Below are 17,150 nucleotides of genomic sequence, written 5' to 3'. Positions count from 1 at the left end.
TTATCCAAATTTTCCTCTTGAATATTAAATATGGAGGATGTGAACATGGGGAATGAGTTGAGGAATCTTCCATGGCCATGCATGTGTTGTAATTTTGTAGCTGCAGCTGGAAGAGGAAAATGCCAGAGCCAATTTTTTGCACAACTAAGGATTATCCCAGTCAGACAAAAAGATGTTAGCCTGCTGTTACCTACTGAGGTATTATCATGAATGAGAAAAGTGAGCAAGGAGAAAATAAAACAGTATCACACTGGTTTTGTATTACAGACTACAAAGAAAACCTCAGTATTGCTCCAAAGTACCAAATCACAGAATGTAATGAAGATCAAAACTTAGGATAGACAAGAAAATTCCAGTCCACAGCTAAAAGAAAAGCCCAACATCTACAAAAAACCAAACCTGAATTATTTCATTTATGACCACATAAACCAACATAAGATTATTGTCCAATTTCTAGATAGCAGTAGAACACAGTCATTGATGGAGATGGTAATTAAAAAGTTTGGCTCAAAACAACAACAAACAAAAAAACCCCTAACCCACCAACTTGGAAACCCTAGGTTTACATACAAGCCTGAAGTCCTACCTAGCACCCGCAGATGCTTTGTGGCAGCGTGACAAAACCAGTAAAATGCTTCAAAAGAGAAACAATATTTTCAACAGCTTCTAAGAGTCAAGAGCTCTCTGCTATCAGAGAGCCTATAGAGAACTGGTCTGAATGATAAAAGATGAAGTTCATGAAGCAAACAGACATAAGAAATAGATAAGAAAGGAAACCCAGGCCTTAAAGAATAAAAATCAATTTATTTTCCTGAATGCTGTCTAAAGGTGGGGAATTCCAGCATAGGGAGAAGTTCACAAACTTTCAAAGCTTAGCTCATATGTGTTCTGTGTTGCTTTTATGTAAAATGAGATAGAGAGTTTTGGACAAATCAAAGCAAAACCAAGAAGCAAAAAACAAGCCCCCAAAACAAACAAACAAAAATGAAACAAAAACAAAGAAACAAACAAAGATGTAAAATTTCTGTGATGTGAAAGTCATACCTGGACATTTCACACCACTCAACAGCCACAAAAGCAGATAAAATTGATAAAAAGAAAAAAATGTCAATTGACTCATTCTTACACAAAACTCTTGTACATGCACTGTTTAAGACAATCATTTGAAGCAGAGCAACCCACAGAGCATAGTGGGGGAAAAAGTCAACAGATTTGGTTTTAAAAAGTTATTTTATTCATTACTTTCTTGGTAAAATTAGGAGCATCTGTGGATTCCCCACCTCCTCCTTCTCCAAACAAGGCACCTCTCAGAGCAGGCTGTAAATGATCAAATCAATGGAATAATAATCTTGATTGTCTTAACCAGCTCTCCATAGACATGAGTTCACAAGAGAGGCAGCTTCCTCAGACATTAGTAAAGACCTTTGATCTGTCTTTGAAGAATTTTTTTTCAGGATATTTAAAAGTCTGTGGTTTATTTTCATGTGTGGAGAAAAGCAACACTGAGGTGAACGCTCCCACACAAACGTCTCAACAAATCTATGCTTCTCAAAAATACCCTTGAAGAAAATTAATACATATATGCAACTTTGAAGGTGTACATTTTTATTCTGTAGTTCTCACTGTGGCCTCTTGCTGCCTATTTCACAACTCACGGATGTAGGGAACTCCACAGAAACAGCAAGCAGACAAAAAAACCCATGAATTAACTGGAAATGGAGATGGCTGCAAGGGTTAAGAAGTTTGGGTCTCAGATACCCAGACCAATTAGTGTGGGGTAACAAATTAACTTACACTAGATAACATATCCCAGATAATCCTTGCTTACTAACCATACATTTTCATTGAAAACAAAAGCAAGATACTTCAAAACTTTGTGGACTTCTACTGCGCTTTTGATGAAAGTATCTTATAAAGAATACTTATTTTGTATTTGCTGTGAGCACCAAGCACAAGAGCATTACATAGATACACTCTTGGTACACAAATACATTATTTCAAATGTCATATGCGTGTATGAAGACACACACATGCACACTGAAATACAAGAAATACCACTGGTTTCTTCCTTTTCTTTTGCTCACAGCTGTTAGAGCTAGCAACATCGTAAGGTTGTATTTCTTCAGTTAGATTATTTTTGTAGAATTGTGATTATAGGCTGCTTTTCAAAGTGACCTTGTACCACATTACCAGCATGTTGAAGGGCACAGAAAATGACTGTCACAGGCACCTTGCCAGAGAAAATGTACCTTCCATCAGAAAGGCAGGACCTTATTACAGTAAACACCACTGAAATGGTGTTGGTATGTGCAACTGTGTATGTGTAGGGAAAGTTAATCACTGAAGTCAGAGATGTAAAAACGGCACTGGGCTGAGTAAACTTCTTTTGCCTTTTATTCTTACAGGCTTCTCTTAGTTATATTCAGGTTTTGCATCTTATTATTTTGAGAAATACTTCTAAAATGAGAAGATCTGTCATGCTGCTAAAAAACATAGGAAGAAAAATATTCAATTTATAGTCATTAAATCCTGCTTAGATGATTAAAACTGAACATTAAATATTCCCATTTTGACAGTGATAGAAAGTTTTGGGAAGTGCGAGGGAATACTATAAAAACAGGATTTAAAATTTTTTTTTAAACGTGCTATCACAAAACTTATCTTGAAATATTTATAGAATTATCACACAACGATGGTATTTTGGCTGCATCAAGTCTGCTGAGGGCAGCAAAAGAAGTATGGGCAATAACCTCACCTGTATTTTTAGGAAGACAGAAATAGTTGCTTTTGTAGGTTCCCATTTACCAAAATCATGTTGAACCCAGGGAAGAAAGGGCCCATCTGTGCCTATGCAAACACATGAAACATTTAAGAGAGTCTTGTGCAGTAAAAAACTTTCCCTGCTTTTTAAACTCTGTAAAACATGTACTTACACAAAACTAATGCCATTGCTGAGACAACACCTTTACATAGGTTCACACCATGAACCTATTAATTAATTTACTAAGTTTCTAGTGGACAGAGAGAAAGCAAAAGCCAGAAGCATAGGTATTGACCTGGGAGGTACATGGATCTCATGTGAAAGAGTGAGAAATGAGATATGAATGTATGAACTAGATCAGACTGACAACCTGTAAAACATAAAAGCCAGTAAAAACCCTCCATAATGTTGCAAAAAACCACCCTCAAACAAACCACCTCAAAAGAAAACAACAAACCTTCACCATTCAGTAGACAGAAGGTGTGTGACTTACCACACAGAAAATTCTGGCCTATCCTGAAACCCAAAACTTAGAAAATTTTGGGTTGGGTTTTTTCCCTTACACAAGACTGAAGCTAAACAGATGGAGAGCCCCTTCTCGAGTCCTAAAATACCTCACTTGAACTATTTCCTGTGGGATTTACAGTAACATGTCACACATGCAAAAACCCATTTGTTTTACCAGTCTGAATAGCCTACCCTTCACTTTCATGAATATCTCCATGACAGATGAATCTGGGAAGGGCGAACCAAAGTTCCCAGTGTGTTCTTCCTAAGGATAGCCTGAGCTTGTTTCTCTGCAGCAAGGAGGCTGCACATTTTGTCCAATATCTAACCAGGGGTCCCAGCCTGAACCAAGGCCAGTTCCAAACAGGGCAGATGGAGGGGAAAAGGTACTGACATCTCTACAAATTTCAGGGAGACTGATGCCTACAGAGAGTTGAGAGATAGCCACAGCGAGGAAAAACTGAAATTATCAACTGAAACACTGAATTATCCAGCTACATAAATGTCTACAGTCCAGGTAGTTTCGAGATACTCAGGGAAAAGGATGACTTTAGACACACAGTTTCTAAGATAGAAACATTTTTGTTTCGTGTAGCACTCTTTCATGGTTTTGCTTCAGATAATGGTGTAATTCCAGAGTAATTATACATTAGAGCCAAAATTACAGCAGCAGAATAATAAATATGAAACCATGTTTATAACAGTAATAAATATTAGATTCAATGGTAAATTAAATATTAATAAATATTAAACTAAAACCACGGTATTAAATAATGTTAACTATTTCTTATGCTCGTAAAAAGAGAAAATTCTATACTTGGAAAGTAAATTTATATAATTGAAATTGGAGCAGCTGAGTTTTATTTCAGTTTACCAATAAAAATCTGTCACACAGATAGTGCAAGATTGACCTTTTTTTTTTTGTTCAGTAAGAGGAGCAGATAATATGACATAGCAGAGTTTACTTTTTCAAACTCTTAGATCTACCTGATGTTACAGAGACATTTCTTCACATGAACCAAAAACCTCTCTTGCCCTAATCCTTATAAATAATCTAATTACAAAATAAGTATGAAACATTTTACTTTAAAAAGAAAGATAAAACAAACCTAAATCCATGGAAGCATACTGAAAAAAACCCCAAACCCTATTAATCTCAGAGGCAATTCAGCTAATTGCATAAAATTCCCCTCAACCCTCTATTCCCAGCAGTAGAAAGCTAAAGACATTATAGGTATTTTACTTTTGATTCCTCCTCAACCTTTTGGACCCATGTTTTCATGGGTTCCGAAGGTTGAGGACAAATCAAATGTATTTGATTCCTCCAAAGATTATACTGGTGGTGTCATCCTGCAGCAGCACGTTGAAGCTACAGCGCACCTGCAGCTTCAGAGTCCTTCTCCCACTACAACGAAACCCTGGGCTTCACACTGTGGCCTTGTGGCAGGGGTAGCTCCTCACTGACAAGACAAATCACCTCAAGCTAGTCCCCTGTGTCTAACCTATTTACTACAAGAACTGTACACTTGTAATGTGATAAATATACTGTCATCTTCCAAGACTACCATCAACTTGGCAAAATGCTGGACCACAAACTAGGAGAGCTGAATTCCTGTGGAGGAGAGAAAAGAAGGGTTTAGCAGAAGTTGTTTCAAATTATTACCAGAGAGAAGGAAAAAATCAGTCCATGTCTCAAAGTACTGATTTCTGAGCTGGGAGCTTTGTGGAATCCAGGCCTTCATTTCAGATTTCAAAAGAGATGCCCAGTTTTGCCAAAGAAATGTTGTGTGATGCATCAAGGAGCCCAAACTCTTGATTTTCTCATGGATCATCACCAAGAGGTCTATTACGCAACTATCTGAAGAATCCTACTTACAATAAAATTTGACATCTCCAAGAAGGAGTATACATTCCTAACCATATATTCCTAATGTAAAAATTTCACATTTGTTCATCTTATGCTTTCATGCTGTGCACTGTGAATGTGTGTGCTTTAAACTGCCAAATATGTGGGCAAACACCACCTAAGACTTAGTAGGAGATCAGTTAATCTACAGAACGGGCTTAACTTGCAGTCAGAGCCACAAAACCAGCAACTAGTCACATGGCATAGGTTCTTTTCTCTACTTTTCTCTGGCACAAAATCCTATGGGCTCTGTGTGTGTGTTTATCTGTATTTATGTATCTGTAGTTTGAGACATGACAAGAATGAAGACTAGATCACAAATTCACACACCAATAACGAAATGACAGACAAGTGACACAGATATATTCTTCAAAAGGACCCGGTCAAAACCTCTCACACAGACTCAGCCTTCTAAAGATGACTGTAAGCCTGGACATATGCAAAATGGACCTGGGAAGATCTGAGCTGCCACACTCAGTGTGTATCCTGCAAAACACCACAGGATTGGAAGGGGGAGGAGGAGGCAACAGATGGTGGAGATTTCACAGTACCTTTACTGTGAGCAGAGTACCATGACAACTCTAATGCAGTTCAAAAGACATCTTACTGTCTCAGAAGAGGCTCCCTGTAGCCAAGGGATGAGGAATCTGGCTTGTGGTCAGATGAACATAAACCACAACCAGCACAAAAATGACGTCCGGTTCTCACCCATGCACTTTTCCTGTCTGGGAGTGTTCACATCCTTGGCTAAATCCAGACTTTCTTCCCATTTGAGTAATTGCTGTTCTTGCAGGATCCCCAAGGGCTTCAAAGACAAAAATTTGACAAGATCCTGTGAGAGGGGAAACAGACTGCCAAATTATTTTCTTTCTGCTACTTGACTTCCTGCAATTCTGCATGCCAACAGATGCATCAGGGTACACAGGTAAGCACTCTTGCATCAGTCTTCCCAGAAAAATGTCTTAATCCTGCTGTTTCCCTGCCAGGATGGAAACACTTACTTATCCCAGATTCCCTGAGTGAGGAACCTCTTAAAGGAGTCTCTTTTCCCTAAATGACGAGCCTATGCACCAAAACAGCACGAAGTCTACTGAGAATGAGAGCACAGCCCAAATGAGATAGCTGGTCATGGCACAGACCATACCTCTGAACAGAACATCCCTCTGGATGCAAGCCATTGCAAGCGGTTTTCAGGAAAACACTAAAGCAGTCTACCCAAAAGGAAGGGCTGTTTTCTTTGGAAGTGGGGCAAATCTACCACAAAGCAATGTACTTCCACTTAGGGGAAGAAGAAAAGCTGTAAGCACATTCTGTCAGAGGGCACCAGTTCCAGGAGAGGCTCAGTGATGCTGTGAAATGGTCATATCCTGGGATTCTAATTATTAAAAAGACTTTTTCATGTTCTACCCCAGTTCAGTAGGTGCATTTGCTGGCCTAAAGACCACACCAGGACTACAAAAGGAGAACAAGACAAACCTGCTGGAGGATGTGATGTGGCCTAGCCAAAAGCACCTTCCCATGTCTGGACACTACCCAGCACACAGCCACACTAGGAGAACAGGGACAGGAGCTTAATTTCTCCCTAGCCATGTATGTGAACATGATGCTGAACATGATGCTTCAAAGTAGCTTTTGCTGCACAGGGAAGAACAAAGAAAAATAGCCTGTAGACCTGTAGCAACTATGGTGGGACCCTTTTTATTCTTGCCCCAATCCATATTTATAATAATGGACAGAGGATTGCAGACCTCTTTCCAAAAGACATCATGTGCTTTGCACTCTCCTATTACATTGGCATGCCAAGCAATCAGATCTTGACTCCTTTTAAAATTCAGTCTGTTGGTAGGAGTCCTATCAATTTCAGCAAATCAAAAGCACTGCCCTTTAAGGGATGCTAAAAACCAGAGAGACATAATTCCTTGCTTAGTCACGGATTTTCAGAGGAAGTGGCAAGTTCTTAACAATTCAGGGTCCTTACCCCTGGGTTTAAGTAAATACGTGGTCCTGTGGAGGATTTTGTTAGCTTGTAAGTCAATCACCAACTAAAAAGGAAAACACTAAAGGGGAAAACAAATGGCAAAATATCTCTTAAAACTCTAACATGAAGCCATCCCTGAAAGATACCTCAGTCTTTCCCACAAAAGTGCAGGGATTTTGGAACCACCTGCTTATTCACTGCTGCCAAAGAGACAAATGCAGTTTCATCTCCTTCAGAATATGACTGAGAGGGTGGAGACCAAGTTCACATCATAGAAACATTTGGTCATTTATTCACCTGGCTCTTAAGGAAAGTATATTTTGACCCTTCAGATTACTTGTTCATCACCAAGAAGAGGAAAATACCTCCTTTATATGCAGAAGAACAGCATTCAGTTCAGAGATGAGCAAGATCTTTAAAAAGAAAGCAGAAAATAAACTATAAAAAGAACAAGAACATGAACACTAAGAATAGATGCAAACTTTGCTAAGTTTGTAACTTGCAATTATTTGATTTAGCAGAATGTTTCAGTGTAATCCAATCTCACTCCTCTTAGAATCTGGACTGAGCCTACCAAGTCACACAGACTCTGATGAGCTTGGGAACCACCACACTGTGACTTCAAACAAGATACCAGTGCAAAACCTTCTGTAAAACAGGCACCTCTTAATGTGATAGAAAGTACCATAGCACAGAACTCAGGTCTTGTGCTATTCTATTAGCATAGTTATGGAAAACATATCTCCATTAAGTACCCACAGCATAGTGGTCTGTGATTTCAAGAGACATGACTTCATGATCTGGATGCTCCCTTTCAATCTTGTTTTAATTTTGATGCAAGCAATGGTTCATAATGCATCATATGAGAATGCTGGCAAGTATCCTTGTTTCTTCTGTTTACATAGCTACAATCCCTGCTGTTTAGTAATTGAGCCAAAACAGGTGAAAGATCACAGGAGCAAGGCACAGACACAGCATCAATTTCTTTTTAGCACTTGTTGTTTACTGTTTTCTAAGGCATCTTATATTGTCATCCTTCCTGGTGCTACAGAGAAAAAGGGCTTAAATTAACTTCTATATAGAAGTTTGCCACAAGATGCAAGAGTCAGTTCTCCAGGAGAAATCACAGAGCCTCTGTGAATTACAAACTCTGTGACAAGAAGAAACACTTCTTCCTTACCTCTTTTTTGGTTGACAGCTTTCTTGTACACAGATGCCATCATTATAGAATATAAGTGTTGGTTGAGATAGATATGCAAAAGGGCAAATTTTACGCTCATTAGTCTAATCTTGAGAACCTGTGCTCACTGTTTTGGGTGCCATGAACACCTGATACTCAAAGATTTTATGAGTCTGTTAACATTTTTACCTTGTGGGAAAAAAACCCAACGAAATAAAACATTGCTCTTCATTAACCTTCAAGAACATGGAAAGAGTTGCTCAAAACAGAAAATAGCCCAATGTACCAAAACACAGAGGTGGAAAATTTTGAATGATGCTACATGTCTTGAATGTCTCATTACGGTCATTCCAGGGTCTAATAACATTGCAGAAAACCAGGACCCTCTGGAATAGAACGGGTGTTTTTTCTGTTTTGTGCCATGGTGCAAGGGCACGAGTAGCTGATGTTCTGTCCAAAATGTCAGGTGGGTGTGCTTTGAAGGTGAGTCCTTAGATGGTGGCACATCCAGGGAGTCTGGCAATTTGAAGGTGAGGAGTTTCAGGGTAGGTGGATGGGATGTTTGGTTTTGTTTATTTCTGAGGTCTCACTTTGCTTGCTACACCAGCAGTTACGCTGCGCATTTGAAGTTTTCAACTGGCCTTCTGTTACTCATACCTACCTCCTCTGACAACCACATTAGCACAGACATCCTTCTGCAGACAGACAACACTACAAAGAATAATGCCTATCAGTGTACGGGTAGTAAGAAAGTTTAAGTAGATCAACTGAGAAAGAGTATGTTAATAAAGCAGGCTACTAATACCAGAGTGCTTGTGCCTCTTGTCGGCTACATTCAAGTACCATTAAGAAAGTGCTTAAAGTATACATTTAGTATTTCACTTCAACCTCTAATAATTCACATTAATTGCTTAATTTGATAAATATTAGCATTTGATTTACATTAGCAGATTTGATGGTAGGCACTGGCATTCAGGAATGTCAGAACAGAATACAGGTAAAGTGTACGTAAGAACTCTCAACAAGAAAAGGAGAAAACTCCATCCTGACTGAAAAGACTGAAGAGATGCCATTCTCCATAGGAGCACAGCCTGTCTGGCAAGTCAGCTGGCTTTCACAAGGACCAAGTACCTTTTGCCACTGCAATAAGGACTGATCTACCTGATTAGGAAGTAGGCATGACAAACCTAAAAGGAAGTCACAGTTAACCTTCTGCAGCTGTGAAAACTGGGTGGCACATAGCCTTGAAGCCAACAACATACATCCAGTGCAAGAGTAAATGCAGGGAAGGATGTCCTTCTTGGACTGTATTTCCAAGTTCAGGATTTCCAGGTGCACCCAATCCCAAAAGCTTGAAAAGGTGTAAAGCTCTTACTTACCTACTGGTTTCTCTTTCCTTCCACAAGAAATATCATATTGACATTTGTTGTCAACAAATTTGACAGTAGCTTGATGTCCAGTTTATACCACGGCTGCAACTTGCATATACAATTATTTATGGACTATTTATGCATTTCACAGTGTCCTGTGCTTGTGATGTCAAAGCCCACAGACAAGCTCAGAGTACATTCAGTTGTGAGCTGATTTAGCTCACAACTCCTGAATTTGAATTTACAAGCATGAGCCTTTAACTGCACACAAAAGCCAAGCACGCATCCAGCATCTTATACTCAAAGGAAACTAACAGCCTTCTTCCCAAATAATAATATTCTGTGAGCAAGGGGAAAAAGGTGCATATCCTAATAAACAGACCACAGCAAATAAAGGGAATCTGCATTTGACTGAAAGACCAGGATGAACACCAACTTAAACTAATCATCACCAGCTAACATTGCTGCCAGCCTGCTGTGAACAACTCTTGGTTTCCTCCATGCACTATAATAAGCTCCCATCCTAACCTGACACTGTTGATGCTTCACAAAACAGTTTCCAGTGCACACTGCCATGCAAATCTGACACACCTTAGTTTTTTGAGACCTGGAGAAACAAGTTTTTCTTATTAACCAGTGTTTCAAATCAGACTAGAAGAGACTTCAACATTATAGAAAATGTCACTTTCTTTTTCTGTAATGTTTTTGATAAATTCACCCCACTCTCAGTTGTCATCCATTACAAACTAAAAGCTACTTCTGCCTCCTCTGCTCTTGCAGAAAAACAACAAAAGGAAGAGTTCTTAGCATTCAGTGGAAAGTTACCACAGTTAAGGAGAGCAGTCACAGAGTTGAAGATTTAGTCAGAATCTGGTGAAAGGGAGTGGGGGAGGAGGCTCTCGAAGAATTTTATCAGCCGCAGAATTGTGAGGCCAAAAAGCAGCTGAGAAATCATCTAGTGCCTATCATAGACCATAACAATTTTCTGTACTTTTCAGCAATTAGCTTGGCAGTTTAGTAAGAAAAATTGTGCCTTACTGTGTTTGGAACATGTTGAATTTCACCTTTGAATCACATGATCAGGCTGTTGTTTGCTAGATGGTATCCATGACCACAATTTTCCAGCAGAGGTGGACTATAATCCATTCATTCCTTAATCTGAGTGGTGATAACCAAAACACAAGTTCCTGAGGTTAATCAATATTTACACAGTGTTAGTCATTTATCTGCAAAGGCTTTAGAGTATGTTTCCTTAACAGTGGCACTTCAAAGGGGCCTAGTTAGGATAAGTCTCCCTTTTACCAGGTACTAACACCTCTAGAGTGCTGGATTCAAGCCCTAAAGAAGTAGCAAGGTTTTATACTGCATGGTTTTCAGAGTGGACAAGTCATGATCTGCAAGGTAGTTTGGTTTTGGTGGTGGTGGTGTTGGGGAGGGAGCATTTACAGTTACAGGAGGGAGCATTACAGTCTGGATGTGCTTGCTAGTCCCTACATTTTGCCAAATGTGGATAACGCGACTGCGTAGCTTGTCGTAGTGGAGGACTGCTTTTGTGCTTTCCCTTGGAAAGACAGAAAACCCAGAACGCCGTAAGGGCTGGGATGCTATTGAAGTGGAAGAGAAAGATCTTCCTAGTGAGAAGCTTCTGAATCTAAATTTGCCTCACCATAATAAGTATCTACCTGAAAGGTGAGGTAGGCCTTGTCTCACAAATGGGAAACGTGGTTTGCAGTGATGCACCCAGCGCTGCTGCTAAAGATGCTGCCTTTGAAGTATCAAGGAGGGAATTGTTACAATGGCTTAAGACCAGTAAAGACTCACTTCACTAGAGACATCCAGTAAGGATCACAGCCCAGTCTTGCTGGTTTACAAAAGGTTGTCAGCTTTTGTCAAATGACAAACAGCCCTGTGCAGAAGGGAAAATTACCATTCTGGAGGGAATAATACCCACCATCAATTATAGTAGTAGTTTTATAGTCTCTGTTAGCTAAAACAATTACTTTTTTCCTTAATTTCCTTCAGCTTCAGAGATATAAACCATGCATTCCAGAAGTAACAGCACCGAAAGCCCAACCAGACCAAAGCTGAACCAGCCAAGGGCGAAAGACCACCACAAAGAAGAGGCTGGTTACAGTGGGAGAGGAAATGTACAAACAAGGCAGAAAGAGAAGGATGATGTAGCCCAAGCCAGAACCATCCTGAGAAGCCCAAAGGCAGAGAAAAAACAAAAAAGTTCTGTCAAGAAAAGGGAGGATCTCTCTCGTGATGACTTGCTATTTCTTCTCAGTGTCCTTGAGGGTGAATTACAGGTAATGTATTGTCCTACTTTATATTCCAAATTAAAAGACACTCCAACCTCCAGCCCTCATTCCCCCATCCACCATAAACACGTGCTGCATTTATGTTAAGAAAACACCTTACCTAGTCTGATACTGGACTAACATGAAATGCAAAGTACAAAAACACTCCAAAATTATAGCTACTATAGTTATTACAGCTATCAGACAGGAAACATGATCTTTATACCAGAAGTAACTCTCAAAGCAGAGAACTCACAAAACTTTCTAGTTGTGCTGCCCAGTTTTAAGTATCTTCAATACAAAGTATTTGTCACTGTAAAGCTGATATGGAGAACATATTACAGACCTTTAAGATCTTTTACTTAATTATTTCTTATCCCTACTCTCCTTTGAAGTCATGGCTTTACTCCCTATGAAACAGTATGTGCCAGTTCACAAGAAGTAACTCATTCAACAGTATTCTAACACCCTTTGCTAGAAAAATCAAAATAGCCATTTCATGTCCCATCATATGAAGCAAAAGTGTTACATGCCACTTAGCCCACAAGTTACTGGATTTTGAAGAGTGAGCATTTTTCTACCTAGAAAAGGAACTATCTGTAAACTGGTAAATGATGCCTAACCTGGTCAAACGTAATTTGAAGAAGTGGGAACCAGATTTCCAGTGAGCAGGGAAAATATTTTTGTGGCAGGCTTATTGCACGGAAGCAGTGACTTTAAAACTGCTCACAGGCAGAGGAAAAAGCAAACTGGCCAAAGTGTCCTAAATGGGTGTAGAACATGGTGTCAGAGTTTACTACCTAGACAGTATTTGGGTAGTTCTATTCTTAACATATGTGTGTATGTTTATATAATAATACAGACATGCTTAACAGAACACACATGTGATATGAATATTTAATAGCTGCACCAATCTGTGAGGGTAGATCCAAGGAAAACTTCTACAGATTGTTTCATTATGCAAACAGAACAATTTCCATGTTTGCAAAACACTTCTCTCTTGCCCACTTGGCCTTTCTTAATTTAGGTTAAAATTCAGATGTCACACATTTTTATATATTTATTTATATTATATACACACTCTTCATTACACATGCATCATATAAATATGTAAGTATATATATACACACACACTTCAATTATTAAGGTTTAAAACTGGAATAGAGTGAAATGAGAAACTGGAAAACAATGAGCCTGACATGAACTTTTTAAATCATGTCAGAAATTCAAAAGGAAGCAGCACCATGAAGGAAGAAGATGAGAAGTCATCTTTTATCCCTTATTTTCCACCTTCTGTAATGCCAAGTCAAATTGCTGAAGATCAGCTGTTAATCCAACCATAACTAAATTTTCTAATTTAGATGTTATTCCTTTCCAAATTCCACAACATTCAAGATGCACAAAGATCACTCTTCTATTTTTTTTCTGCAGTGCTAAGGATTAGGAATAGACTATTTCATATTTTAAAATTTACTTAAACACTCATAAATAGGGATACAGAAGTCTTCCAGCCAAAAGGTGTCAGACTGAAAGTGTTGTCCTCCCCTGATACATCCTTCTCTCTAATTTCCTTCCTTCCTATTCTATCCTTCTAGGATTAGCACATACTTGTTTTTAACTGAGATAATTGCAGACAACGGATGTTTGAGACACTTCTTGTAGTTATATCACTGCAATGGAGGCCAGGGGCAACCTCCACCACCAGAGGATGCAGGGTGGGAGAAAAAAGCCACAGATGGACACATCTGTAGTGGGTTTAAACTACAGAAGCCATCTGCACCTAAAACATACAGAATGTACAACACTTTCAGGCTTCAAGAAGCATCTTACCATCCTGTACTAACAAGTCAATTTTTAAAACCACAAGCCAAACTTTGCCCTGAAAATTTGTCTTGTGAATGCTACACATTGGTCCAGAAACAGCAAAACAATCTAGTAATTAAAGATATACTTAATCTTTGATGAAGGGACTGAAGATCTTGGAGTTATGTTGAACGAATAAAATACAAAGACCAATACTTCCCTCATGTTTTTCAACTGTCTTCATATTACTGACTGTTTTAGAGCACTTTACATACACGGACTTATTTTAGAAGTTTTTCAGTTTTCTTAAAATCAAAAGCAGAGAGCTAACCTGTAAATACATACATACATTTTAACAAGATAAAACCTTACTTTGTGTTTCTGCAGGCTCAAGATGAAGTTATAGGAGTACTTAAGGCTGAAAAAATTGACTTAGCTTTGCTTGAAGCACAATACGGCTTTGTTACTCCCAAGAAGGTGTTAGAGGCACTCCAGCGAGATGCTATTCAAACAAAGGCTGAGCAATGGCAAGAAGATATTTATGAAAAGCCTATGGGAGAGGTAAGAATGAGTAATTGATATTTAATCATAGTTCCCACCAAATTCAACAGAAAATCTCTCACCCACTTCTGGGGAAGGAGGCAAATGAGCTTTAAATCCAGAATGGAACATGAGTGCAAGTGAGAGCAGAACAAAGTCCAGGGTCCAGCTGGGACCCAAATCTGATGATCCTCACTTATACTGCAGACTGGGGGCTTTACACATCAACAGACATGATTTTGTCTAATTCAAACCATCTTCTTTTTCTTCTTCCCTTTCTGCTATCCACATTCCCAGCCCATACAAGCAGAAGCCTCCCTAGTCCCCACTTACCTCATGGAGGCCACCTTACCAGTGGCTGCAAGGGCCCATCCAGCAGTAATGACACAGCTGTCCACCTCTGCATATGTCCCATTAATTTGGGAGCAGTCATGGGGATACCTGCTTGGTCTGCGTAGTTACTATAATGAGCTGGCATTAGAAACTTCAGCCAGGCAGAAATCTAATATTCTCACATTATACCTAAGTAACCTTTAGCTTAATTACAATGCAGCAGCAGCTGCCATACTTTCTGAACAATGTTATCTGATTCCTTTCTGCCCTGCAATGCAAATCACTGGATATTAAAGCACCTTCATATCAGAATGTGGTTTTTTATCCCAGGTAGTTGTCTCCAACTCAGAGAAACATTTTTTAACACACTGCTTAGTATAGATAAACATCACAAAATAAAAGCAGAAATTATGAATAAAATTCTCCAATCAAGTTTTCTGAACAAAAATGTATCTAAGGGCACAGAGATCATTCCAGACAAAATTATGTCAGGCAAAAGGTCAACTCTCATTTCAGAAGCTCAAAGGTTAAAATCTCTGCATATAATCCGAAACACATAAAGTTCATCTGTGAAGGTTTATTTATTTTAGAACATTGTGGTATTATGTCATAGAAACTTTGAGCACAAATGGAAATGATTTGAGGAGAAGCTCAAAACAGTTTGAAAACATAAGCTCAGTCTGTTACTTTACGTAAGTTTATACACACTTTTTCCTTCTTACACTTAATGGCAGAGAAATAATTTGTAGCACCACTGGATCTGGCAATTTCAAAAGGCAAAGGTAAACACCCTACTGAAAGGGTAGAAGGACCACTGCCACTTCTTGGTCTTGGTAAACCAAAAGATGCTGTAATAGGGAGGCATTCCACAATTTCAGCTTCAAAACTCCCTGAATTATGTCAGAGACCCGTTTAGTTGTTTGGGTTTTTTTCTTTTTTTTTGTATTTTTGAAACACATATAAAGACTGAAGGAGAGGTGGAACCAGCCACAAAGTCTGGGAACAGACCATTTAAATGCCCCCTTGGCTCCTAGGACAATGTACCTTTGTATCTGCATGTGCATCTCACCCTTGACAGTTTTGCCCTGTAGCTCTGAACACAGAGAATCTTCCCAAAACTCAAATGAAATTACAATGAATTTCAGAAGGGAACTGTAAGATTTCCAGTCCTTTAATGTTATATCACAATTCTCTACCTACTCTGAACTTTAGGTGTCTTGGCAAATTTCATTAAGAATGTAGTGGGAAAACTGGGTGACTGGACAACTTTACTCATTGGGAACAGGGTACATTGGTGAAGAAATGTAGCAAATTAGAAAGCAGCATTAATACATCTTCCTTTGCAAAACCTATGAGAAGTGCGACAGATCAAAACCATTTCTTCTTCTAGTCAATACAGAATAATAATATAAGAATAACTTTCCCTGATTCAAAAATAAACAATCTATTTCTAAAGGAATCAAAAAAACATCAGAGATGGTGATATAGGAAAAGAGAGATAAAGATGAAGATACACTTTATCTTTACCACAGTAGTGGTGTCTTTTTCTCTTCTCTTCATGGTATCAAAAAGCAGATTCTGGTTTCTAACTCTCCCCAATATGCAGCCAAAGATAAAAAAAAAATCATGTGCCTCACTGTTCAAAATAGGACAGACCTCCTACCACTTTTGAGAACTCCTCTAAAAGTAGTGAAACGAGAGGAAAGCCTGTATTTTGCATCCATCAAGGATACTTAAAAACTTAATCCATTTTTAAAATCCCATTGCCAGTCATGTTGGGGAAAGATGCATCCTCATCAGTCTTTTAACAAAGTCTATCTGATTGTGTCCTCACAACATCTTGTAAGTGTTGGTCAAAACTTTCCAAGGACCACAGCTGTAGGGCACCAGTAAGTCAATCAAGTCACAGGAAGAGACTGAAACAGCAGGGCTGACAAGGTGGCATTCAGGAGAAGACCACCAATGTATCTGCGTGGAAATTTGGCTCAGCTAGGGTTGAAAAAGGCAAGGGAAGAAGTGCTCCCATAATCTCTGGTAATCCTAAACTCAGGATTATACATTTATAAACAATGACCGTGAGGATATTATTAACAGGAATAATATTACACTGAACTTTGGATAAAAAATGTAACTACTCTGGATTTTATTCTGGCACACCACCAAAACCAAAACAATCTAAAAAGAGAAAGATGAAGAGTTCAGTTCTGATGTAATGGATATGAGATACAACATCCTAGTTTGACTTCAGTCAAGAGTTAGTGGCAAAATGTAGTTAAACTATTAAATTTGTGTGAATTTTTAGCTTGCTCAACTATTCACAGTTACGTAAGGCTATGCCTCTGATTTTCCATTGTATTGTACAGCATGTTCAAGTATTAATTCCAGCAAAAAGCCCATATGGTTAGTAAGAACAAAACAACAAATCACTTAATTAAGATTTTATCACTTTAATTTTCAACAGAAGACATTTAT

At 38.7% G+C, this 17,150-nt stretch overlaps 2 protein-coding genes across 4 annotated transcripts in view; one reads left to right on the top strand and one right to left on the bottom strand.

The window, feature by feature from the left end:
* CMSS1 (cms1 ribosomal small subunit homolog) overlaps nucleotides 1-17,150 on the bottom strand; it is a 225,595-nt gene that overhangs the window by 131,919 nt on the left and 76,526 nt on the right. The window lies entirely within an intron of this gene.
* The window catches only part of FILIP1L (filamin A interacting protein 1 like), a 189,372-nt gene that overhangs the window by 98,353 nt on the left and 73,869 nt on the right, over nucleotides 1-17,150 (top strand). For both annotated transcript variants that reach the window (XM_042031672.1, XM_042031673.1), the window contains exons 4-5: nucleotides 11,725-12,011; nucleotides 14,193-14,366. In XM_042031672.1, coding sequence (XP_041887606.1) covers nucleotides 11,742-12,011; nucleotides 14,193-14,366 — 444 coding nt within the window. In that variant the 5' untranslated portion in view covers nucleotides 11,725-11,741. The remainder of the gene's footprint in view (nucleotides 1-11,724; nucleotides 12,012-14,192; nucleotides 14,367-17,150) is intronic.

The sequence above is a fragment of the Corvus kubaryi genome, unplaced genomic scaffold (genome assembly GCF_017639235.1).
Source record: "Corvus kubaryi isolate FWS band 111438036 unplaced genomic scaffold, C.kubaryi_AGA036_p1.0 37341, whole genome shotgun sequence".
Classification (NCBI taxonomy): domain Eukaryota; kingdom Metazoa; phylum Chordata; class Aves; order Passeriformes; family Corvidae; genus Corvus; species Corvus kubaryi.
The sequence above is the reverse complement of the archived record's forward strand: the minus strand, read 5'-3'. Positions and strand labels throughout refer to the sequence as shown.